This window comes from Diadema setosum, chromosome 19 (assembly GCF_964275005.1).
Source record: "Diadema setosum chromosome 19, eeDiaSeto1, whole genome shotgun sequence".
Lineage (NCBI taxonomy): Eukaryota > Metazoa > Echinodermata > Echinoidea > Diadematoida > Diadematidae > Diadema > Diadema setosum.
In genome coordinates this window covers 29,135,288-29,162,564 of record NC_092703.1, presented here as the reverse complement: position 1 = coordinate 29,162,564, position 27,277 = coordinate 29,135,288, and the positions used below count along the sequence as shown (strand labels likewise).

Here is a 27,277-nt window from a genome sequence, read left to right as displayed (position 1 = left end):
TGTCTTACACTTTGAACGTGCACTATATTATACATAATGTCCTTTTTTTTTAGTTTCTCTCGGTAAGCTATAAGTGCAGGACCCAAAGACATTGGTTAAGTACTGTTTATATCAACAGAAATAAAGGAGAGCATTACTACCGGGAGATATATAGACCATGGGGGTCTTTCTGTCACCGGCCTTACATAATTATTGATGTAAATAAATGAATGAATAAAATAATGCTAACCATATAAGTAGGACTATCTTATAGTAATTATGCTTATAATGTTAGTGATAATAATGATAATGATACCAATAATGATAATTATCATGATATATTAATTACAATATCAATAATAATTATATCAACGATAAGAATGATGAAGATGAAAATTAGAAGAATTATTCTGATGTGATTATTATATATATATGATAATCATTCATGATCTTAACAATATGAAAGCTTTCTTTGTCATATCTTCATTATGATTAGAATAATTTCCTCTTTAAATAGCGCCTCCCAGGTTCTATTCTATGATAGACCAGTCCGCTCTGAAATCCGTGTGAGGTCACTCTAACACTACACGTGTACTTGTACATCTCGGCTCTCTGTATTACCCTAACGCATTACGCCCGTCGACGTCCAGAAGCTACTACGCAGGGAGACAAACACGTCTAATCGAATCAATATCTAGCGCAAATTCTCTCTGCCAGAAATCTTCCCGAAGCTGTTGTGAAGTCTTCGTACAACGCCTGCCACCATGTCGAACGTAATTACAGTGTACATCACTACTTACACCGCAACATATCAGGTAAGACAATTGGCGCGATTGTTTTTCCCGTTGAAAAGCCTTTAGGTCAAGGCCTATATCAGATGATGAGATTGCAGTATCTTTCTTCCAGCTAATTCAATGTTGTATGGAAGCTAGTGGAGAATATTATACCAGTCATTGCACAGACTCCTAGCGTTAGTTTCCTTAGTTTCCTCAGGGCCATTAATGTATTTGATTTCATATACAGAAAATATAATTAATTTGACGTCCTACAGAGTGTCGGGTTTTTTTTAAACTAAAAATTGTCAGTATACTGAATACTGTAAGTGAAGGTCGGATGTACCATGGAGCTACTCTGTTAGTAGCTCCATGGATGTACGGATAACTTTGTGCGCATCTTGACTACATGACTTGACCGGCCCATCATACTTAGCATCACTGGTAGTGCAGCCATCAGCCATCTCAGCTGACTGGAGGGCTGGCCTCATCCATGGTCGAGATGAGTCGTAGCGATGCTGCATACCACGGATTCCAAAGAGACTACGCCGGGTCTCCTCCTCTTACTCGCGGACTCTGGAGCTGCTGTGGAAGACACGATACGCTCGCTCCCTGTACCAATAACATCATCCGCTTCCTCCCTGATAGTGTTTCTCTCATCCCCTCCATTCTTCCATCTCTCCCCTCCCCCTTCTCTTTCTCGCTCTACCATTCTCCATCTCTCTCATCTTTCTTTCTTTCTTTCTTTCTTTCTTTCTTTCTTTCTTTCTTTCTATCTTCCTCCTTTCCTTTCTTTATTTCTATCTATCTTTCTTTATAAGCTAACTTTGTCTCTATTCCCGCCATCGTTTATCTCCTTCTTCTTCTCTTTCCTCCCTCTTACATTCTTTCTCGTATTTTCCGTCTCTGATTCTTATCTGCGAACCGTTTTTTTTTTTCCCGTGCTTGTGTGTATTTTCGAGTATCGCATTTGTTAATTTGGTTGCATTCTTTTTCAAGGTATCTTTACACTCATACGAAATCAAAACTAATGATTGATTTTGTTCATGATATACACTTGTATTCAGTGTTACTATTTATTTTGATTTGTATTGTATATCTTTTTGTATTTCTTTGTTGAAATTTATTGTCATTATTGTTACTATACTAGTAATAGCAGTATTGTACCTATAGTAGTATTGTTATTTATCACTATTGTCATTTTGTTGTTTTGTCATTATCATCGTCATTGTCATCACCATATTTGTTATTATTGCTGCTACAATTTATTGGACCATTTTTTAAAAAGAGAGACATAGAAAATATTTCAATATGATAGAAATTAGACAAAACAGATTACAAAAAAGTAGATGAAATGAAACCATGCACCCATCATTTACTTTTCTAGCCACCCACACACCTGCTGATAGGCCAATAATTCTTTTCATCTCTCTTTTTGTGTGTCACCCCTAACTTTACAGATTCACTCACTTTCAATCTAACACTGATAGGTGTACTGGATGTTCAATTTGAAGGATTTATATATATATATATATATATGAATATATGAATATATGAATATATATATATATATATATATATATATATATATATATATGAATATATGAATATATATATATATATATATATATATATACATACATAATATATATATATATATATATATATATATATATATATATATATATATATATACATGTATATATATATAGATATGAATAGATATGAATACATGAAGAGTTCTAGCGCCATTTTTAAAACATTTTAAAGTAAGTCCATCACCAGTGATGCCTCACTTGTTACATAACAAGGAACATTCTTGAAGTTTCTGTGGGTTTTTTTTTTAGCAGCTGCAATCGCAAATGTCTCACCTCAATGAGAATTGAGTTAACTCGTTTTGCGATCCAACTTTAATATGTATGTTGTTATAATGTATATTTACATACCTGACTATAAGGGTTATGTAATTATGTATGTACTTTTGTTTTTGTTTTTCATCTATATATGTTCTCATTTACATTTTTCATCGTGTACAATTTTTGCACGGGATGAACACATCATGACCACGTTATAATTTGATAACAATACCTTGATCCATTATCATACGGCTTATTATTTTCCTGACACAATACCAATAGAGGGCGTTATTCCTATTCGTTTTGTGTGTGTGTAAAATGTTTGTGTAGAAGAAAATAACAAAACATACCGACCCTCATGCATGTGCAATAACAAGCCTGCAGTATGTTCGGTGATTACTAAACTTTTTAAAACATTTACAATGTCATCTTAACTATTCTCATGATTTCCCTTCTCTGATGTTTTGTTTCACTACCTTGTTTCAAAATAACTTTATCGCGACAAACTACGTACAATGAAATTGGTTTCAAACTCCAGCTCATTCCATGTCAATACACTAATCTGTTTTAAGGGGATCGTATAGTTTTGGTTAAGATGGGAATTCAGGTTTTAACTTTTTGCAAGATGATACCATGCATAATAACATAGGCCTATTAAAGAACATACCATTCCAGAGGAATGCAAAAGCAAAATGCAATATCAGTTTTTATTGTTTTATCCCAAAACAATAAAGCAAAACAAAATGGTCTTAATAAACGGTGGGTCCCACCTTTTATTACCACCATTTTGTTTTTAACTTTGCTTTTTGTTATCTCAGCCACTTCGAAACCGATTTTCAGCAAACAAAATTTTAATTCCTCTTAGAATTGTGCGCTCTTCAATGTTTTATATTGGTGGTTTCTGATTATGATTATCTTGCAAAAAGTTAAAATCTGAATCCCGATCTTCACCAAAATTACACTATCCCTTTAACTCACAACAACAGTAATGTCATGCACATTTTTTCTCCCCTGTCCTTCACTCACAGCTAATGAAGGAAATCCAGAAGGTGATGATGGTGCTGGATAGCAAGCGGAAGGATCTCAACTACGAGCTCGACTACGTCGACATCGCCATGCGGCCGACCGCGAAGGACAAGATGAGGGAGCTCAGTGGCAACCCTTCCGCACTCCCACCCCACATCGCCAACGGGGACGAATACTGCGGGGTAATATACAATAATTATGCAAGTGCAACATAACGATTATGGGTTGTGATCTTGTTCACCCAGGGTAGCTTATTTAATATCCTCTTCATTGTTATCTCTGCTTGTTTTCCCATCATGGAAAAGATGAAAAATTCTTCTAGAATCAATAAAAATTCCCGGATCACTACCAAGATTTAATCAATTCTGTTCCTTGTGTCTTTATCGACTTTTCCTGTAAGATTCCTTCAAATCCATTCAAAAATTTTGAGATATGTTGCAAACAGACAGACAGACAGACAGCCAGAAAAACAAGCAAACAATTAAACGCCGATGAAAACATAACCCCTTCCTTGGCGGAGGTAATGAAAGTGAACAATGCAGCATGGGTTTACGGGAACACTTCGAATAACGATGCGTCATATTCTTCAGTGTGAAGATATAGTACATGCATATATCTCTCCTATATCCAGTGTGTTCCACCCAAAGAGATTTAAAAAAATCTTTAGTTCCATACCATCTCAACATCTGGTTCACAGCTGAGAATACAATCTGTGTTCACTTTTCATCGGCAGAGATACCTTCATCATCTCCTCAAAACGAACAAACAAACAAAAACACGAAAGCGAAAATACAAAAGAAAGAAAGAGAGAAAGAAAGAAAGAAAGAAAGAAAGAAAGAAACAAACAAACAAAAAGCTGAGCATATATGTAATCCGACCATCTTACTACTGATAATGTAGTTCGACTAAAATTCCAGCCATCTCCAAAGACGTTTCACCTAACATGTAAATTGCTTATTTGCGAAGAAAGCCTTTGTTATAATTATCACTCTGCCTCGATCGTGGCAGGTTAACATGAGATCAGTTGAACACGTTTATTCCCAATTAATGGTATTCATTTTTAGTTAAGGTTAAGTATAACTTGTGAAATCGTACAATAAACAGTGGTCTCCTATCCTTAATGTGTATGGCAGTGGAACATGCTTGAAAACGATAAGATAAAAAAACACACGTTATATTTGAGGCTCCATGTATACATGAGTGCTAAAGTAGCTTGTAGCAATCTATATCAATACATAATTATTAATATACTTGTAGTATATGTACGTTGTTAATATATTTCTATTTCACTTTTCTACAGTGAGTTCCTTGAATCATAATGCTATGCTATATAAGATGTATAATCATGGGACAAGTTTTACTGTGCCATGAATTAAAACGTTGCCATGTTTATGATGTTGTCATTTGATATTATAAAATAGACGAGACTATAATACATACCGTCGCATTGAATTATTAAACTACACGAAACAAAAGTACATCAGATATAAATAGAGAAACAAATAAATAGATACATGAATTTCTAAGTACATATCAAAGTTTTAGTGAATAAATCCTCAGAAAACGTGCATTTCCGATAACAAAAACTAATTAAGACACTTTGGTAATGCATTCTGTTTTTGTCCATGATTCTTTTTTTTTCCTACAGGACTACCAAGCGTTCGAAGAAGCCGTGGAACTGGAGTTTCTCAAAAAGTTCCTGAAGCTCCCTGGATGGGCCGAGGACGAGAAGAAGAAGCAACAAAAGGCTGAAGAGCAGGAAAAGGAGAAGGAGGAAGAAGCAAAGGCCGACGAAGGAGAAGAGGAGGAAAAAGAGGAAGGCGACAAAGAAAAGGAGGAAGAGAAAGACAAGGAGTCAGAAGAAGGGAAATCAGAAGATGCTGAAGAAAAAGCGAAGGAGAAAGAGGACAAGGAAGAAGAAGAAAGCGGCAAGGAGAAGGAAGACAAGAAAAAGGATGAAAAGAAAGACGAGAAGAAGGAAACAACTGAAGGTACGGAAAAGAAAATAATCCGGAAGCCGAAGATTTCGGCAAAGGTGGATGAAGATAAAAAAGAAGAGAAAGTCAAGAAGGAGGAAAAAGAAAAGACTGAAGAAGAGAAAAAGACAAAAACAGAGGAGAAACAAGAAAAGACCATCCGAAAGCCGAAGATTTCAGCGAAAGTTGAAGAGGATAAGAAACAAGAAGAAAAGAAAGAAGACAAGAAATCCATGGAAAAGGACAAAGCGGCACAGGCGGAGAAGAAAAAAGAGGAAACGAAAGAGGCAGAGACTGAAAAGGAAAGTGCAAAAGAAGATAAGGTGAAAGAGAAGGAAAAGGGAAAAGAAAAGAAAGCAGAGGAAAAGAAGAAGGAAATAGATGAAGGAAAAGAGGAGAAAGTGATGAAGAAACCCAAATTGAAGGCCAAAGGTGAACCACAAAAAGAGGAGGAGAAGAAAGAAGACAAAAAAGAGAAAGTAGAGGAAAAGAAGAAGGAAACAGATGAAGGAAAAGAGGAGAAAGTGATGAAGAAACCCAAATTGAAGGCCAAAGGTGAACCACAAAAAGAGGAGGAAAAGAAAGAAGACAAAAAAGAGAAAGTAGAGGAAAAGAAGAAGGAGACAGACGAAGGAAAAGAGGAGAAAGTGATGAAGAAACCCAAATTGAAAGCGAAAGGTGAACCGCAAAAAGAGGAAGAGAAGGAGAGCACAGACAAAACAAAATCCGAAGAGAAAACTGACAAAAGTGACAAAGATGACGCTAAGGATGATTCTAAGGAGGAGGGGGCAGCTGTCGTCAAAAGGCCACGACCGAAGGCAAAAGTGGACGTCGACGAGAAAAAAGACAGCTCCACTGATAAAGAGTCCAAAGAAGCAGAAACAGCAAAAGACAAATCGGAAAAAGAGGAAACAAAAGAGGAGACTGTGGTCCGAAGACCGAGACTTAAACCCAAGGTGGGAAAAGAAGATGTCGAGGAGGAAAAGAAAGAGAAGGAAGAAAAGAAGGAAGAGAAAAAAGAGGGAGAAAAGGAAGATGAGAAGAAGGAAGAAACCGTTGTAAAGAGACCAAGGCCAAAGGCTAAGGTAAACGTTGAGGCAGAAGAAGAGAAGAAAGAAGACGAGCAAAAGAAGGAAGAGGAGAAGAAAGAAGAAACCGTGGTCAGGAGACCTCGGCCCAAGGCCAAAGTCGATGTCGAGACGGACGACGAGAAAAAAGAAGGTGAAAAGAAAGAAGAGGAAAAGAAAGAAGAAACTGTCGTCAGAAGACCGAGGCCAAAAGCTAAGGTAGACGTTGATGCGGACGACGAAAAGAAAGAGGAGAAGGAGAAGGCAGAAAAGAAAAGTGAAGAAACCGTCGTTCGACGACCACGACCGAAAGCTAAGGTGAATGTTGAGACTGACGAAGAGGGCAAGAAGGAAACAGAGGAAAAGAAAGAGGAGACTGTCGTTCGTAGACCGAGACCTCGTGCAAGGGTCGATGTCGACTAAAAGTCCAATCCTTTTCTGATATTTCTTTAAGTCTTATTCCATCCGTGTCTTGGCATTATGTGCGAAACCCATCCTTACCTCTTTCTTCCACACGTGTATGACATGAAAATCGGTAACTTTCACTGCTTATACTTTTCAAGTTAGCATTATGATCAGACAACGCTTTAAACTTTTGAAAGTTAAAGGAACAAAATGACAAACGAAGTAATTTACTTGGGAAATAACATTGAATTCACAATATATCAAGTGGATTCGATTTGATTGCATATTAAGCCTGATTTCCTTAATAAATTTGTACAGGAATTTTAGGAAATATCGTGAAATTATAAAAAAAAAAATGATTTCATCTGTATGTATTAATAGTACTGCTGTATGGTTGCAATAATCATGTCTTCCACAGTCTAATGTGATCAGTTTACCATGTTTTAAGTAGTTTTATCGGAATTATATAAAGTCATCAAGATTATGCAAAAGCAACCATGTTTTAAGTAGTTTTATCGGAATTATATAAAGTCATCAAGATTATGCAAAAGCAATCTAGCCACAGTGCAAGATCGAGCATGCTATTCGATTATCAACATTAATATGGCCGTATTTGTTATGTCTTCTAAAGCTCCGCGCAAACCTACAGTTAGATACAAGAGAAAAAAAAAAGACCAAGAAAGAAACAGAGACAGTACAAGGAAAAGTAGCAATACAAAAGAAGTGTCTATTTACATCAATTATGGCATACATGACGTATAAAAATCATATATATATATATATATATATATATATATATATATATTTTTTTTTTTTTTTTTTTTTTAATCGTATCAAACCAAAGCGTGTGGTTTGATTTTTTTTTTCTTGTTATGGCGTAATACACATTTTGGATGAACACATCAATGTATACATATTTGAAATCAAGAGGACAAAAAGCTGCCGAGTAGAACATTTTTATTGTTATGTATTTTTGTGACTTATACATCGTTTTCATGACATAAGGACTTATGTTCATGATTCATAAGGATCACTTGGCAACATTGCAGCATGCAATATAATGTCTGTACACGGAACCACTCATAGGCATATAACTTAACAGCTGTAAAAGCCTGAGGACAATACCAGTAACTTATGCATCGTAATTGCAACTACCGAAGTCTTTAATTTGCAAAAGTGTACTGAAATGTCGAGTTGAGAACTAATAGCAGTGGCTAAAGTACTTATGCAAATTCATGAAATTGACAAATTGCCCTACATCGACGTCGATGTAGGGCAATTTGTCAATCAGTTACAATAAAGTACTTATGTTTTTAACTTCTCTGTTGCCCCTTCATAGATTGTTTTCCTTTTATACTCAAGAATTTGAATGTAGAACTGAATTGTCGAACCCTATCCTATCTGTATGTAAGTTGTTTTTTTTTTGTTTAATAACTCAGTAGCCTTTTCCTGCTTTTCCTTGTCTAGATAATTATCAATAATGTCTGTCATATTCAACGCACTCATCATTGTCGAATTGTTTCTCTGCTCTAAACACTCAATTATCGATTTTACCTTTTTGTATAATTTGGGATAAGGTGATTTGCAAATAATTGCTAGAGGTAGCTTGACCAGATGGCTCGAGATGACAATAAAGCTAATTGTGGTTCAAAAGATAAGGAGGTAACTACAGTTGGAAAAGATTATAATTCTATAAGGACTTATTTTACCAGAGGATATATCGTGATTGTGAATGTACAGTGTCATGACGTACCACATATAAATGGTTCGCAGTATATTTTGTGACTTTTTTTTTTGGTACCCCAATATGTTCGAGTTTCTGATTACTTTCTGTGATAGAGTGCTGTTATCTAAACCACATGCAAACCCACTGCTTATAAGAATGTAAAAAAGCTGGACGTTGATTATAACTAAGAAGAATGTTAGCCTTTGTTGTAAAAGGATTACTAATCCTTATATAGCTCCTGCACGCTGTGTATACGGGATGTCAATCAGCCACATCAATATCTATGTCATGCATGAATAAATTCGAGAGGTGTTGGTCGGCATTGTCGCGTCATTTCAAGTGCCTTTTGATCTCTTATGCTCCCTTACCGAGGTTCACATCACAAACGAAGATCTTGCGATGTTGATAATGATAATAACAACACTAATGACAATGATAACGATAACATTGAATATTACCACTTCTATCATCTTCGCTTTGGATATCACCATACTCGTATTTCAAGTTCACTAACAACGATATGATAAGCTGGGAGATATTCTGATAAGTTTGCTTTATTATGCAAAGAACTGAGGGTGTGTCTGCGTATGTGAAAAAGTTTCAATTAATTAAAAATGTGTGAATGTTGTTATATGTATGTATGTATAATTATATATGATATATGATATATACATATATATAATTATATATGATATATGATATATATATATAATGAATTGAATGTGAGTTTGAAATAATGGCTTCAGGATATATTTGGCAACAAATTTGGTGATTACAAAACATAAAACGACGGGGAGATGATAATTACTGTAAGTATAGACATAAATATCTATGACACAACTGACATATAATAAAGTGTAGAAAATGGCAAGCAGAAATAAACATATAAAATGAATAAAGTTTAGTGTAGTCATTACCTGATTGGTAGACATGTGTGTTACTTGGGTTTTATTGTGGCTGTCTGTGGGGGGGGGGGGAGAGGATGATGATTACATCATACGATTCCTCCTGTTTATAGTATCAGGCTGGCATCCTGCGACATCCACTGTCTTCGTTTTGTCACGATCATATTGATCTTCCCAAGATGACAAAAGCGTTTGATACATAAATATTACTATACATCATACATTTTTCTCCCCCCCTCTCTCTTCCTATATACATGTATGTATGTACAGTATTTATATATATTTTCAGGAGTGATATTTCAAGACTCCTGAAGAAGGCGTGGGACGCCGAAAATTTGGGTCGAACATGCTTTATTGGCCAAAATGCATTACCAGTTTGTTTCTTCCTTTTTTCGTGGAGCCAATATACGTGAAATATCAACATGTTTGGATATATATTATATATATATATATATATATATAGTGAGTGTGAAAGGCTTGTTTTCAGTTGCCTAACCCCTGGGCCGTCGCATCTACACAATATATATATATAAACCCAAACATGAATATATGACCTGACATGATCCTTTAGTTGATATAAACATGTATAGTACATAAATAGAACAATGCGGAAGAAGTCCATAAAAAAAACCCAAACAAAACCGTTTGCAATTCGCTCTTCCCCCAAACCTAATCCAGGCCTCCCCTCAAACGTGAAACATATCTCAAAGAAAAGGGGGATTTTCTGGATGGGGAAGACGTCTTCATTAATGTGATTTTGCTATAAACACGATCAAATATAGCATGGCTATGATTTCAATGAGACTGGGTGCATGTGTTGAGGCCCGCAATAGACCCTATCTATAATCATCGATCTCGGCGATAAAAAAATAAATAAATAAATAAAAAAAAAATCAGGTTCAGTAATCACAAGAGAAATTCTAATCATTACACAATATTTCATAAAACAACAACAACAACAAAAATCACATTTCATACTTTGAAAAGTTACCCTCAAAAGTTAACCGATTCTAGGCTGAGTGATAGCATTACAGGGCATCAAACCAGCTAAAGACTGCACAATAACGTCGTCCTTTTGTGGAGTTGCTAGGAATTTTGAGATGTATAAAATTGTGGTAATCTATATCTTTATGAGTGATGAATCTGTCATAGGCCTATATAACAAAAGCAATTAAGGTCGTTGTCTGTATCTGCCCCCAGCATTCCCTGCTCCCTGACAGATATTGGAGTATGAAACGCTTCAAAATCAGCCATAGAAAGAGCGCGCTTCCACTTGAAGTTTGAAGTTTGAAGCTTATTTGAACAATTTCCAGCGACCCCTTTCGGAGTATGAGAAATTTACAATGTCTTTGTAACAGTAAAATACAACAAACATGATGTTAACATACATGTATGAACAAATATAATAATCATAAAGTACATTGAAAACACGATGCAAAGGTATGCCTGACACAAAAAGGACATCAAGGTACCCATGTACACTCATATGTGTGTATATACTTTAGCATACATAAAACATGTATTCATATAATTATGCATGTACACACAAACAACAAAATTTCCAGGTCCAGAAGACATCGCTCTAACAAGCTACCACTGTAGTTCTGTAGTGTGCCATATTTTAAACAGTCGTGTAAGAAAAGGTGGTGAGTTCCAGGGTTGTAGTAAATTAGGCTATAAATCTGTTACAAGCTTTCAAAATTCAGCTAATCATTTGACAGCTTCAAAGATATCATTCCATTTTCAAAATACATGGATAAAGTATTTGGGCATAAATACAGTATATGATAAGTGGAAAATTTAAAGATTATGAATTTTCAGATGAATACCAAAAGTGAGGAATTGAATAGTTAATGCACCATTCCAGAATAGTTACAATGTAAAGACGTGCCATAGAGATAGGAGAAGTACCACAATCCCAGTACAAAAATGAGCATGTTCCAATTAGACTTTGTTACCTAACTTGAGCAGGATAATTTTAACAAACTTGGCAAGATTGGACAATAATTTTACCTTTTTTGTATTGAGCAAAAGTGATATTTTTAAGGTGTTTGGACGGATTCAATACTTAGAGGGAATATAAGCTTCCCTTTTCAAGTCAAAATATGTACATTGAAACAAATAATGATATTCATCTCCAACTAGGTCCAAGTTGCAGAGAGAGCACAGCCTATCTGCTCTTGGAATACCTGTGTGACGGCCGTAACACGGCCTGCAACATCCACGACAATAATAAGTTGTACAGTACTGCGACTTTGCAGGAGAGAATAATAATTATAATGCATGTGGCATGCCATAAGAGACCGGTCCGCTGTGATGTTTGTCAATCATGGATGGAGCCTCTTCCGCAAATTTTGCATTTGATGATCTGTAAGTTGAAATGCGATATGCTTGCGGACCAGCTTGTGATTGTGTGTTCTTAATGCTGTGTTCTTAATGTTGCATTTAAGAGCCTCTAAATTTGTTTTTATTAATGGTGTTATGCTACTTGTCTTACGTGCTTCATGTAACTTTGCCTTTGGCTAACTTGATCAGTAGTGAAGTTTGCCCTACCGTACCGTACACGGCATAATACTAACAATGCATTACCATCTACCCAGATGCGTTTCCTACGTTCGCGTTCGGTTCGTGAGCTATGTGGATTACCGTCGCGTCGCAGGCGTATAATCTAACACACGAATGAAGAATGAATGGCCATGGACATTGTAGAGCCTTCGTAGTTTTACAAACTTAGCTTTGACTTATGTAACGTTACAGCTAGAATCTTGCTGTATTCTGCTGTATTTTCAAGGCAAGGGGCTCATCTCACTCAAGTACACAACTAAGTGCTTGAATTCCCCTTCTGATCCTGTCATGCCTGCAAAACTTCAACATGTAAGTTAGACTAGAAAGATTTGTAACGTTAGAACTAGTAATTTAGTTTGTCTAGTAGATTCTATTTGTGACCATGACTGTCCATGTTCGGTGATGTTGCCTGTTGTCCATGTATGGTTGGACCTACTACTCATCGACCGCCTAATGTTTATTTGCTTGATAAGAATATTTAACACTGAAATTCACATAAAAAACTTGACCTAGATCTAGTGTTCCTACAAGCTGTACGTGATTGAGAAAATCCAGCACTATCAAATGCCGTTGTTCCCTTTTTGATTCGAAGTTTCAGTGCAAAAATATCGCCGTCGAACTTGCGTGGCCTCGTTTCAGCTCCCCTTGGTAAAGCTCCTTATTGAGATCGACCGCTGTTTTTGCATTGACAATGCACGCAAACCGAGTTGTATTGAGCACCGTGTTGTATGAAGCTTTTTAGAAACTTCCATAGACATTACATTACAATTCGGTGAAAATATTCATTCGAAATTTTGTCCTTGATTAAAACCATTAATGAACAGTGAATTTTCGCGTTTTCCCACACCATCCTCATCAACGGTCAAAGCCAATCCATTTTTATGTGCTCTGCGCGCAGTCAAGTGCGTACTAAGCGCTCTGTGCGCCAATGTATACGCGGTCGGTTTCAAAAAGGGTGGTCGATATGTAGGATGCATACCTGGTATATGTTGTTAGGGCCTACGCAAACTACATGTAGATTTACTTTCAAATTTACTCATATTTTATAGCCTCATAACATAGTAGATGTAGTCTAACTAAGACTCTTAACAGCTTAGTCTGGAACTTTCCATACTTAGTGGAAATAATTCTTATAGTATACAATTGGTATACTACTCATTACTAGACATCTAGTACGGTAGTTTTATGAGGATTTACACAAGGGTTCTACATGTACGTGTAAACATGTAACAGTTAGTTGATGTACTGTAGTTATTGCTTACTACGTCTAGATTTCTACAGTATAGACACAAGTCAGTAGACCATTCTACATGTACCGGGTAATGTAGATTATTGTTACTATGGAAATTACAATTCCACTGGAATTTCCAGTGATACGTCATTTGTTCCATCATTTTATTCTAATATTAGACATTTAGATTTTAAGTTTTACATTGTGGTTCAATTGTGATATCAAGGAAAAAAATATCTGTCATTAAAGTCAAAGTAACAATCTTCATTAGAAGAGGCAATGGCAATGGCATTGTTTTACATGCTACTCGGCCATTTTGTGCGTGAAACCTTCCTCTAAAGCCTCTAGCTCAACTTAATCTTCAGCAGAATTGGTAGGACCATTAACCCATTGAGGACGATTTGATTTTGCTACAACATGCATTTCCATAGACACTTGCCTGAGTATACACTGTACTTGGGACTCGTCTTCAACAGGTTGAAGAGCACAAATGAAAAGGTTGTTCCTTTCTCCCCGACCTTAGATAAAATACTTTTGTTGGACTTCACATGGTTTCTATTCTGCTTCAGCCTGGAAGGCTAGCAATTAGCTTCTGTGCTAGGATGGCACTGCACTTGTGTAAATGTTAGTGCAGCACCTTTGTTGTGTATGACCCAAAGCATCGCAAAACAATGCAAAAAGAAGTGTTGTTTAGGTTTGTGTCATCTGTAGGGGCCCTTGACTGCACAAATATTGATATTGTGCAGTCTTTTTCATATATATGATTGATGTAATTTTGTAATTTTTGTTGCCTTTTGATTTTGTTTTTTCTTGTAGACCATCTGAACCATATGAAAATGGAGACCATCTGGCTGGAGAGGAGGACTGTCTAGGAGCTTTGGACGATACCGGGACATCGGGGAAATGGGATGCTTGGGAAGGACAAATGGGTGATGAGGGCAATGACTACTCTCCACCCTCCATCGATGGGGAGGGGAGCTTCGACGACAACCAGGCGGGCATGTACGACAGTCTGTATGGCAGCACTCCGCCGCGGCAGATGCGCAGTGCCAGAAAACAGACCAGTAAGGGTAACAGTGGCAAAGGTGGAAAGCCCCCTCGCCTCGTCCTCCAGGTGCCACAGAAGAAAGATGCTCGGAAGGACAAGAACCACAGCCAGGCCAAAAAGTCGCTGGCCAAGAAATTGGACTCGGCAGACTATGGGCAGTCTGCGCAACTCGCCAAACAAAAGTTCCACCAGCGCAAGATGCGGAGCATCCATCTGGATAGGACCAGCGAACGAGAGTTCAAGCAGAAGGCAATTACGTACGATGGGTCAGAATTGCATCAACCTCTCACGCCGACGTACACCTTTCGCCCATTCGACTCTCTCCCTTCGCCAAACCTCAAGATTGGGTCCTCCACCTGCTTTCGTAGTGTCAAATCGCAGCAGGTGAGCCCACCTTCTTCCCCGGGGAGCAGGACAAAGAAGCACTCCGCCTCTTCGTCAAAGTCGTACTATGCTGCTGAAAGGGTAGAGTTCCATCGCACCTTCTCTGCTCTGATCCGAATGGGCAGCAGCACAAAGAAGGAAACGAGTCAGGAACACTCCCAGCGGATCAGACGTCAGGATGGTATGGCTCAAGATATGTTCCAAATGCAGTGGACAGAAATGCTGTGGCTGGAGCTCATGGCATATTACAATTCTCGCGGCATCGATGAGCAAGACTTGTATCTCTTTGAGGCGCGCAAGCAAATCAGCGAGATCATCAGCGAAATCCTAGAGTTTCGGTTCCAGAATGCAGCAAGCAACCAGACCGTCAAGTCCAAGTGCTCGCTTGACCGCAAACGTTCGTCTTTCAAAAGTGTGCAAAGAAACATTGCAAAGCATGCGAGTGGACAGTCTAGTACCTCGTCCTCGAGCTCTCAGGGTGACTCTGTAGATACTACCCAGCTGAATGGAACTGCCTGCGACACATGCATGATGCCGGGGCATCGGCGGCAGCCGAGTGTCTCCGACATTTGCATGCCTCTCAGTGCTGCCCTGAATTCGTACATCACAGACACCTGTGATGCGTGGTACAGAATAAACTACCTCCTTAAGAGACTTGAGCAGATTCAGAGTTTGTACCCGACCAGCAAAGCATTCCTGAACGACGTCCCGGAGGGAGTCAGGGAAGACTTCACCAAGAGAGTCGAGACGATGTGCCTGTGGCTGAACCTCACCAACGACATCAGCCACAAGTTTGACTTGACATCACAAATCCTCGGTGTGATTGACCTGGAAAACTTGTGGTGGCCCTGCTTGGATCTGCCAGGGTACTGTGTGGAAAACTGTGATGTGGATGACCTTGAGACTGATCAGAATCCAGACGTCAAACCCATGGTGAGACCAACTGCGAGGAGGCCCATGCTAGGGGCTCTTGGCCACTGGGATTGCGTGCAGTCACATTCCCAGGACATGCTGCAAGGTGGTGCATCATGTGACACTCAGTCCACCTCCCTGTCACATGACAGGCTGGATTCCAGAGATCTGTCACATGACAGGCTAGACTCCAGAGATCAGTCACATGACAGGCTAGACTCCAGAGATATGTCACATGACAGGTTAGACTCAAGAGATCAGTCACATGACAGGCTAGACTCCAGAGATATGTCACATGACAGGCTAGACTCTAGAGATATGTCACGTGACAGGCTAGACTCTAGAGATATGTCACATGACAGGCTTGACTCCCGGGATGTGTCATTGGACAGAAGTGATGGGGCCCACAAATCCCAGGACAGCCTGGACCTAGGGCACCGTGCTGTGGCTGCCAGTGCCAATGCGGAACCCTGTCTGCCAGGGGGTGACCCCAAACCGAGGTACAACCAAGATGACGAGGATTATTGCTCAGAGGTATCCTTTGGCTCTCAGTCGGTGCTCAACTCCAGCCTGTCGCGGCATCCGCCCTTCAACCGGGTCCGCTCGGTCACTTTCGACATCAGCCCCAATGAAGAGGAGACGCCCCAAAGTCCCAGGCCATCTGCGGGGCCTGTCATGTCCAGTACACCGCAGACTAAGAGTCCTCGTGCGGAAGAGTCCCCGCGCACCAACCGCATCTTCAGCGAGTGCCACTTCAGCTTCGACTACGACTCCTCGACGTCCATCTACAGGCCGTTTGTCGACCGCAGTTTGAAGCATCAAGGGCTGCGCAAGATGACCAAGCGGCTGGATAAAATGCTCGGTCATACCAACAGGAAGCTCCGCTTTGCTATTGAGAAGGCATCAGATGTCCCCGACAACAGGAGAATTTCAACTGGGGTAAATTGTCCTTTATAGGTCCTGTTTACCTTTAAAAAATGTTCAAGATATCACATTTGATATATATGTGTAGGTCAGGTGTATCACAAAACATCCAACCGTATAAAATTTTTGCAATATACTGTAAAATGTAAGGAGATATCACTATTTTTCTCAATAAACCATAACTGTAGATGGTTTAATCAGGGAACATTTTAATCATAACTGTTGTTCACATTTTGTATATTTAACAAAAGTTAACATTGATTATGCTGGTTCAAATTTTTACATTGGTTGTTTCTATCCCTAACTCACATTTCAGAACTATTTTGAAGCACTAATATTTAATGCTGGATTTTTGTTTCATCTGCAAATGGTAAATTATGCCTTTAATCTTCTAACGCATCTCTATCAACCTAATCAAGGCCTTACAACCCTACCATTGATTTGATATAAAATTGTGTGATTTTTTTGTTTGTCGTTATTAGTGTAAAATTTTCTCTTTTAGAAACTTAACATGGATGATAATCCTGCCTAATATTCTCTTTCTTCCCTTAAAAATCAAATCAAATCTGAAGAGCGATGTGGACATCACCCTGCGAGTGCCTCAGTTCTTTGAGACCCCATCTCAACCACCGGGACAGCCCCACCCCACCCTGCAATCCCATGGATCCTGGAGCAAGGAGTTCCAGGAAATGAACTTGCCGTCTTTCATGTAAGTCTTGTGTGATAGAACACACTGGCCAGTGTAGCACCACACAATTAATTTTGTGTAGGAACCAGTTTTGCCATGCATGGACTTCATTGGGTATGACAGTATGCTGTATCTATGTTGGAGGCATGGGGTTATTAAAATCAGGAGTGTCACCCTCCATATGACATGCTACGCACACATGCTCGTAGAAAGCGCTAAAAAGGAGCTGTACTTAAACAACTGCTGCGGTAACATTTCCCCTTGAAAAGCCTTTTTTTTCTTTTTATAACCATTTTGAGATCCTATTCCACAAAATAGGTTTTTGACATTCTGAGAAGTATCCAGGTACATTTTAAGGAATGATATTAAAATTTCTACGTATGGTGAGTGTGGTGTATTGATTACAATTAAATCTGACATCATTTTAACTGAATTCTTGATTGTATTTCAGGAAAGTATTACTTTGCTGTTGTTCTCACCTATTTACTACATGTAAATGCCATTTAGGGTATTGTACTTGGTACCGTAACAAAAAAGGCCACTTAAGGTATGTGGTGACACTGGTAATGCCATTTAGGGTGTGTGTGTCTGACGGCATTTGTAAGTGAAAATTGGATGTGCTGTAATACGCTATCTTTGGTCCATTTCTGAGGTGTTTGACGAGGAACGGTAGCATATTTGCTTGAGCAGCATGTTGTGTAGCTTTTGCAGAGAGCTCTTTGTTATGGCAGATTAGACATTTGGTTATTCCTTGGTCTCTTTTAGTTCATGAATGCTTTTGTACTCACCACCAGGCCAGCGTATCTCTTTCTGGTGCGCATACCGCTGGATGTGATGCACGAGTGCCTCCGATTTCGGCTGGAGCACAAGCCGGCAGCTGACCCATCACGACACAGCATTCAACAGGTACGTCCCACAGTGTGCACCCTCATGCTTTCTGATTTGGGACTTAAGTTTTGCTCATTCAGATGTGTGTAACACAAAAACATCTTCCTGATGTGGGAGGTGAATGTTAGCAGCCCTCTTTCACTATGATCACAGATACATGTGTTGTAATAATTATTATTAATGCTCAATTTGTGCTTGTTAAGGGCTGCACACTAACCTATTTCTTCTACTGGTCCAACCTGTCTGTTGGACCAGTAAGTTTTGCTGTACCCAGTTTTTACATTTTTTTGCAGGTCCATTCCTGAAAAAGTTACTGGTCTGACAGCGATTTTTACTGGTTTGGAATGTCAGACCAGTGCCAGTGTGCAGTGTTGGCTTATCACTACAACACATTGTGCTGCTACTACTATTATTGCAACAATGATGATTTTTGTCATCATAATCATAATCATCACCAAAAAATTAAAGTTATGATGTTAAGTTGTCTTACAGTTCTTTTTTTATTGCAACTGATTGATAAATTACCCTACATCGACCATGGTAAATCAACACCAATTATTCATTGTTTTAGATATATGCAGTACCTACTTGGGTTGAACTCCAACCAAAGACCTCCTGATTACTAGACAGTTTGGTCAAATCCAAACTGAGTATGTATGCCCATGACTTTTATCATGGCCTCAACCAAAACACTGAATAATCAGTGTTGATGTAGGGCAATTTGTCAATCAGTTGCAATAAAAAAAAACTACTTGACGTAAGGATTATTAATTTGAATATGCAGTATTACTACAAGTCAAGTCACCTGAACACTGGAGACTAGTAGCAGTATGCAAGACAGTGATGCATTTGATCTGACCGAAAAGAAATCTTTGTGTATTATTATATTAAAGAGTACTCTGTGTGTATAGCGAAAGGTCATCGTTATTGTTTGTGTTTTTTTTTTTAAGTTGGTATGGATTATTTATCAACCTATCTATTGTTTAAATAAACAAGTGGAATCTTTAAAGGGAAACATTCCACTTTTACTCAATGATCAGCTTATCAGGGAATGCAAGGAAGTGATTGGGGCGTGTACACACGTGAAGCAGTATTACCACGACATGGTCAGCGCGGTCACTCTGGGCGACTCGCGGGCACAGGAGCATGTGGACAACGACATCGAGGAATACGAGAGTGACCTTCAGGAGATGCTGCAGGTGAGAGGCTCATGGTCACATTGGCCAGAGTAGTGGATTTACCGTTCAAGTGACTGAAGGGGTTTTGGTTCTTCATCAAGTGGTGACTTGTCTGAAGTCGTGGTGGAATAGTTTGAAGAAAAAAATATGACTGTTTATTAGAGTTCATGATGTTATGCTAATTGTTGCATATAATGTACATTGTACAGCTGTGCCACTAAATGTGCAAAATATGGGAAGTAGGCACATTGATCTGACCCACTGAAATTTGTGATTATGTGTATGTTTCATGTTTTAAAGTTCTCTGTAGAGATAAACACGCAAGCTCCTACTGTATAGAGGGCGTGCAAAATAGTCCAGAGAAAATCTAGTTGTGCCAGAAATTTTGTCTTGTTTTGTTATGTGTCATGTATAGCCTATTACTGGACAGTGTCCTATTACTGAACGCGTGTAGAATGCTAAAAGGTTAAAGAAAATACATATGAAATAATAATTTATAAAACAATTAATTTAATTCATACTATTACACTTTCAGAATAATGAAAATAATATGTTCGTTATCCAGCATTGTAGTCACACTGACCAAAAATACAATGTATAAATTTCCCCATTTGAGGGCACACGTTCGGTAATACAATACGATTTGCGTCAGTAAAAAGAGGCAGCTTTTGTGGAAGGGTCATTTCAAATGCGGATTTTGTGACTACGTGGCTTATTTTTCAAGGAATACTGTTACAGCTAGAATGATCAACATTTCAATTATATACTGGCAGATTTTAGCTGATTTAATTTAGAATGAAGCCCGCTGGGAGCAATTGAATAAATATCGTTTGGTAATAGGATACACTTCCATGCCAAACTAGAACTCCACACCCAACCTGTGAATCATTCCAGTGTACTGGGCTGTACAGTGTATGGGTCTCTTTAAGTTTGCTATGCACTTTAGAGATTGGTTTCTCCCTCCGTAGGTGTACTTTGAGTACGTCCACAGCCGGATGCTGATGCTGCAGCGGCTGCCCCAAGCCTCCATGAGCCTCAAGAACGTCCTGGAGGAAGAATGGACGTTCGCCAAGGAGATGTGCCCCTATGTCCGGGCCGGCGAGGCGCAGGCGGGAAAGCGTTTCTGGTGAGTTCCTTCCCCTCCTCACTTTGGGTGCGTTTTAACGCTCTCCTAAAACACACTGTACCGTATCATACCTGCGCCAGAGGAGCGCTCAAACGCTCCCAAAGTGTACTGTACCATACTGTACCCGAAGTTGGCATAAAAAGAATATTATGTGTAACACACACCATCTATGTCATAATACAGAGAGTTGATTCTCCTTGTTCGAGACATGTTCAAGACACCTGTATGTGGCGTAAGTGCGCCAGGTGCATGACCTTGTTGCTTACAAAACGTGTGACCCCTCTAACTGGAGTACCAAAATAATTCATGAGGTTATGCAATCTCCACAGAGTGCTCGAACGCTCCAAATTTGGTGTGGTATGGTACAGTACGCATTTGTTGGGATTGGTTTGGTTTGCTTTGGTGTGCTCGAATGCAGCCTTTTTCACCTTAGCAGATATTTGAGATTCCATTCCTTTCTTTGATTGATCCCAGGGAGTAGAGTGTGTGCCCCACAAGTGTGCATCAGATTTTATTGACTTTGGGAGTGGTTTGTTGGATAGAGTTTTTATTACAGGGACCTTGTGGAAATGCACCCAGCATGGGGAAAAACCAACAGCAATCACAGACTATAAACACAGAGCCACTAAAATAACTTCAACTGTGTTGAATGTACTTAGTGTGTTTTCTAATGGTTCATTCATTCTATCAATCATAATTTGTCAAAATGTATTTTGTATGTTTTATTTGTATGCACGTAAAGCAGTCATTAAAAAAGTAACGCAAGAACATGGATAACTTTAGCAGTGAAAAAAAAAAAAACAATTTAGAAGGGTAATACGCAGATATTTATACAGCATTGGAAACAAGCCAGACTTCTGCTATTAAAGTATGTCAAATATAAACAAGTGTATTGTTAACAAAACAAAATCAAGACTAGAAGAGAGGAAAGGCAGTGTAGAGGGGAAGTGATTAAGGAGAGGAAGGAATGAATGTGATGAAAGTGAAAGTAATAAAAGTGACTCTGACGGTACATTTTTCTTGTAGATGAGGCAGCATTTTTTCAAACCAGAAGCCAGCACTTTCGAGTTTGTGTAAACGTCATGTGATAATGGCAATTGCCAGCAGAATAACGTGTCAAATTAATTAATGATAATCTGTATGCCTTCCCTTTATTGTGTCCCCACTACCTGTTGACTGATTATGCCCATTATTTCATTCTTCAGTCCATAATGACTTTCTCATGGGACACCTGCAGCATACATGAAGGCTGTTTTCTTTCATATATTCCCCCTCTGTTATAAATGAGTCATTAAAGGCTGTAATATACTTCTTGAAGTTCCCTCTCCCCTGCCATTGTTGTTGCTGGGTTTTTTTTTTTGTCTTTTGAAAGGAGTGTTAGGCAGAGATGCCAACTGTATTTTTTATTATTATTAATTTATTTATTTATTTATTTTTTTTTTGGCAGAGTATTATACTTTATCTTTCTTCTTCATTAATGCCAAACTACTGTAGGTTTCATGGAAAATCCTGTTTTACTACACATGTCTATTGCAGGAAAGATAAAAATATTTTGTTTTGATTCACCCCTCAGAATACTACAACACTGTGTACAAATGTTGACATCCCAGGCTGGGTGAGATACATTCTCTCTTGAAAAAAAAAAAAAAAAAAAATGTTCATGCTCTTAACTTATCTCTCAACCAAAGCATCATGGCCAGTAACTTGCTGCAATCAACGTTTGAGTACCTGGAAGAGAAGGTGGACGACGTCTGCATGAGTCTCCAGGACAGCGAGTCTGCGAGTGAGACTACCAAGTGAGTCGCAGTGTACATGTATGTCTAATCCGTGTCCCTGGAGGATATTCCTCATTTATTACCATACACTGAAAAATCTTGTGCATTTCCCCCAAATGAATATACACACGTTTTGCACTTTTTGGAAGCCATTCTGAAATGCTTTCAAGAACAGTTTATATAATCTATCCTTAGAAAATGGAAGACAATTGCTGTCTGGCAAAATATGTTTGGTTCTGATGGAAATGATGATAGTCGTGATTATGGCGGTAATGATGATGATTATGGTATTGATATTGGTAATGATTGTAGTGACATAAATGAATAATAAATGAATAAATATTTCTTGCTCATGTGGATTCAAATCAGATTCTTCTCCATCTGGAGTTATTGGATCTTGTTCAATGTGAACATGTACATGTTACTGTGAAATGCATGGCCAAAATAATGTCAATCCCACCATGAACACAAAGAACTTTAATGCACTCAGATATATGTTAAGCCTGAGATAATGTTATTATTATCATTATGATTTTTTTTTTTTTTTTTTTTTTGGGGGGGGGGGAGGGGATATTCGTGAATGAAAATTTCTGTTTCCTCACCATCCACCATCCTAACTTCACACACCTCTGTAGGCACATCTACAGGAACTCCTGTCGAAAATTCCGCGAGCTTTTCTTCGAGGTTCGTGACAGGTCTGCCAAGGCATTGGGCTTTGCCAAGATGCTGAGTAAGGTGAGATGCCAAAAAAGTTCCCTTTTTTTTTTTTTTTTTTTTTTTTTAAAAACACCTCTCCTTATCCACAAAGCAAGTCTGATATACAGTGGACTCCCGTTATAACGAAGTCCTGGGGACCGGTAGTTTTCTTTTGTTATATTGAAATTTCGTTATAACGCACAAATAAACAATAAAGATATATAGAGCGGATAATATTGCGACCTGAATTTTTACTTTGTTGTAACCGGAATTTCGATGTACTATTGTAACCTTGTTCATTATAATGGAGTGCACTATATTTGATATTCATGAAATCCATGTTACGGCAATCATAAATGATTTCGTTGACATCTGAATCATTAAAGGCATAATTTACCATTTGCAGATGAAAGCATTAGTGCTTTAAAATAGTTCTAAAATGTGAGTTAGGGATAGAAACAACCACTGTCGAAATTTGAATCCGTATAATCGATGTTAACTGTTGTTAAATACACAAAATGTGAACAATAGTTACAATAAAAATGTTTCCAGACTAAACCGTATACAGTTACGGTTTATTGAGAAAAACCCTGATATCTCCTTATATTTTAGGTTTTATTGCAAATATTTCATATGGTAGGATGTTTTATGATACAACAGACCCACACATATGCATCAAATGTGATATCTGGAACATTTTTGAAATCACTGCTCCCAAAGGTAAACTGGACCTTTAATCTAATTGTCTACCAAAGCAAGTCAGCCCTTGGGCATGTTAAGTGGCATCTGCTGAGAATTAATAGATGGATTTATGTGAAATGAAATGACAAATATCCTGTCACACAAAATGAAACAAAAAAAAAAAAAGGACTAAATTTTTGAGGTGTAAACACATACACACTCATACACACACACCAGACTTACCAAGAAGAAATTGTACCTTAAGTGAACATTTCTCACAAGCTACAGAAATTAGCTTCATAATTTAGTTCTTAACCCGTTGAGGACGAGTCCCGAGTATACTCGGGCAGGTGTCTATGCGAAATGCGTGTTGTAGCAAAATCAAACCGTCCTCAACGGGTTAAACTTGTGCCTATGTGGCTAATGAAAGGTAGTTCTTGTGTGTGTGTTCCATTGTGTGTGTCTGCTTTATAGCCAGTACTCAACACTACCTTTTATTTCTCTGGTAGCCTGTTCGGGCCAATAAGATCTTTGAAGATGAAATTTTGGTGGCCTGAAAAAGAAATGTAGTGGCCCAAAATATACAGAAATATGAAAACTCATTTTGAATTTTAGCTACCCAATTGGGCCACCAACTGAAAGCCTTTTGGAAATTTGGTGGCCTGACATAAAATTTTAGCGGCCCTGGGCTTCTGGGCCCTTTGCTGTGGTTGAGCCCTGTTATAGCTAATATCTTGCAGATGCATAAAATCTACGCGATGCCGAGTCTTATTTTGTTCCCACGCATGTACATTGGTGCAAAACTCATCTCAGAAAATGATACGTATCTTGAAGAGAAAATGATCCATTGGTAAAGCTTGTCAATGACTCTTATAGATTTCCATAAGCTAACATTACATGTATCTTCTAATGAAAAAAGTTACATCTTTGTACTTAGCAATACTTTGCAAAAGTAAAACTGTTTTGATACTTAGGATTTGTCGAGCATTCTGCTATCACAGATTCCTTTCACTGTGTCCTCTTAGGATTTAGAGATTGCTGCGGCGTTCAAGCTGAACACATCCATGGCAGACTTGACAGCAAATCTCAAGCTATCGGGACATGTCAGGGTAAGGAATGATTTTGTTGGTGACACAACTTTTCAGCCGTTTTATTTTGTAACATGCTGCTTCTCTATCCAGAGCTGCCAAGTCTTCCTGATTCTACAGGAGGCCTTCCGTGCAACTTCCATATCTCTTCATGTGTGGATAAGGGAAAAATGAAATCTTCCTGATTTTGGAATGATTTGTTCCCATGGAGTTGCAGATAGCACACAAGCATTTACTTGATTACTCTGTGGAATCTCCCTAATTGTGATGGGTGAACGCAGGCAGGCCAGTCAGTGACTTTTATCTGAGTTGAATAGTTTCTTAGAAGAGGGGAAAGTTATAAACAATTATCAAACAAAAAATATAGGTTTACAGAAACTCACAACTTGAACAAATTGAACAGGGAACTTGAGCGGGGATGTGAAGTGTAACTCTTCTGTAGGTTATTGTTAGTTTTTGATGCAGTAATTACACCTTGTTATGAAATTGCTCCATAGTGTATAGCTCTCTTAAACACAGTGTGCCAATGTTATTGATCAGTGAAGGATGGAAAGTACACACACACCTCACTATGCAAATAAGAATGAAGGTATTGATGATAATCTTTGGTACCTCTGCAATAGGTTATGTCAAATCAAAGTGCTGTGTTAAAGGTAAGCATATTATACAAGCTTGTGAAATTTTGAATTTGTCAAATTCAAAGTGCTCTCCTAAGAGGCAAACATACTATACAAGCATCTGAAATTCTGATATTAATTTCATCATCCCTTGAATATATGCCTCAAAGTTTGTCGTGAGAGCTACTTGAAATGAAATCAGTTGTTTTAGTGGGCATCAAATTATAGAGTTGCAATCCCATTAAATTATAAAGAGTTTGATCTACAAACAAGTTGACTCCTTTCTTGTTAAGGTGAAATATATGCTATTTAAGCTGAGCACTATAAAACAGAGAAAATAATAAGGAAAATATGGGATGTTTTTTATCACAACTTCCAGAGTATGCCCTGTTATGTTACAAGTGAGTTATAGCTGGAAAGGCTTTATTTTGCTCTTTATCCAATGATGGACTAACTGTAAAATGTTTGAAAATGCTGCGTAGCCCCTTTTGCAATCAAACTCTTTATATTTGTTGTCCCATCTTCCCACCACCCTACCCACCCTGCCTTCTCCCAGGTTTTGCTGAGCAGTTGCCCTGGTTACCAGGTCTTCGTCCCCCAGCACCTCCATAACAACGTCCCACAGATCCTGCACCTCCTGAATGACCTCTGCGGGCGGGAGGACTTCCTGGCGACCTCCGACCCGACCTCGCCCGACCCCAGCAACGGCTACCTGCTGCTGGTTAAGGACGTCGAGGGGGAGCTGGCCTCCACGTGGGGCGGGGACACCACCTCGGTCAACCCCAACATCGAGACCACCATCGCCACCTCCGATATACAGGTGACACAACCAAAGAGCTAACACTGAGAAATTAAAGGCATTGTTTACCACTGGGAGCAGTGATTTTAATTATGTTTGAGTTATCACATTTGATGCATATGTTTAAGTCAGTTGTATCACAAAACATCCTACCATATAACAATTTTTGCAATAAAGCCTAAAATATAAAGAGATATCACAATTTTTCTCACTAAACTGCAACCATAGACGGTTTAGTCTAGGAACAATTTACCTATAACTATTGTTCACATTTTGTATATTTAACAATACTTATCATAGATTATACTGATTAACTTTTTACATTGGTTGTTTCTATCCCTAATTCTTATTTAAGAACTATTTTGAAGCACTAAAGCTAGGTTTTTGTTTCAGTTGCAAATGGTAAACAATGCCTTTAAAGGGCAATTCCACACCGGTTGAAAGTCTGAAAAAAAAAGTAAAATTTGGCCAACGCAACAGTAAAAATTTTGAAGTTTCAGTGATGTTCACAAACAGTTCTTGAACAGACAATATCAATGTGCAAATGAGTTGTTGATGATGTCATTACCTCACAACTTTTTTTTTTTTTTTTTTTTTTTATCTTTCAATTTTTTTATTAGAACATAAGAACTTGCCATAGTAGTTGAAGAGTTTGTTCGCAAAAACCGATAAGTCCATTTTTGAAGATTTTAAAGTACGGTCTCTGTCATAAAGTACAAAATAATACCTTTTAAATTATATATTGGTCACTACGTGTACATATAAAGTTACATTTTTGAACTTATGGTAAAAGAAGCAAAAATTTTCTTATTATTCTCTTCATTTTTCTGGACCTTTAATCGCAAATATCTCCATTTGGCAAATATGGACTTATCGGTTTTTGCGAACAAACTCTTCAGTTTGTCCCCCCCAAATCCTGAGTAACCATTTTTTTCTTTTTTTCGTTTTTTTTTTTTTTTTTCTT

At 38.3% G+C, this 27,277-nt stretch overlaps 2 protein-coding genes across 2 annotated transcripts in view; both read left to right on the top strand.

Annotated features, from left to right (window-relative positions):
- The first annotated feature begins 660 nt into the window (after positions 1-660).
- On the top strand, positions 661-7,438 carry LOC140242558 (uncharacterized). The gene is made up of 3 exons (XM_072322300.1): positions 661-794; positions 3,637-3,816; positions 5,283-7,438. The coding sequence occupies exons 1-3, from the start codon at positions 744-746 to the stop codon at positions 7,098-7,100; spliced, it is 2,049 nt and encodes a 682-aa protein (XP_072178401.1). The 5' UTR covers positions 661-743; the 3' UTR covers positions 7,101-7,438.
- A 5,222-nt stretch (positions 7,439-12,660) lies between these two features.
- Positions 12,661-27,277, top strand: part of LOC140242401 (mitogen-activated protein kinase kinase kinase 4-like) — a 35,991-nt gene continuing 21,374 nt past the window's right edge. The window contains exons 1-11 of the mRNA XM_072322137.1: positions 12,661-12,677; positions 14,326-16,095; positions 16,246-16,792; positions 17,350-17,486; positions 18,260-18,371; positions 19,394-19,552; positions 20,500-20,657; positions 22,346-22,453; positions 23,068-23,167; positions 24,835-24,918; positions 26,071-26,334. Of these exons, the coding sequence (XP_072178238.1) occupies positions 12,661-12,677; positions 14,326-16,095; positions 16,246-16,792; positions 17,350-17,486; positions 18,260-18,371; positions 19,394-19,552; positions 20,500-20,657; positions 22,346-22,453; positions 23,068-23,167; positions 24,835-24,918; positions 26,071-26,334 (3,456 nt within the window). The remainder of the gene's footprint in view (positions 12,678-14,325; positions 16,096-16,245; positions 16,793-17,349; positions 17,487-18,259; positions 18,372-19,393; positions 19,553-20,499; positions 20,658-22,345; positions 22,454-23,067; positions 23,168-24,834; positions 24,919-26,070; positions 26,335-27,277) is intronic.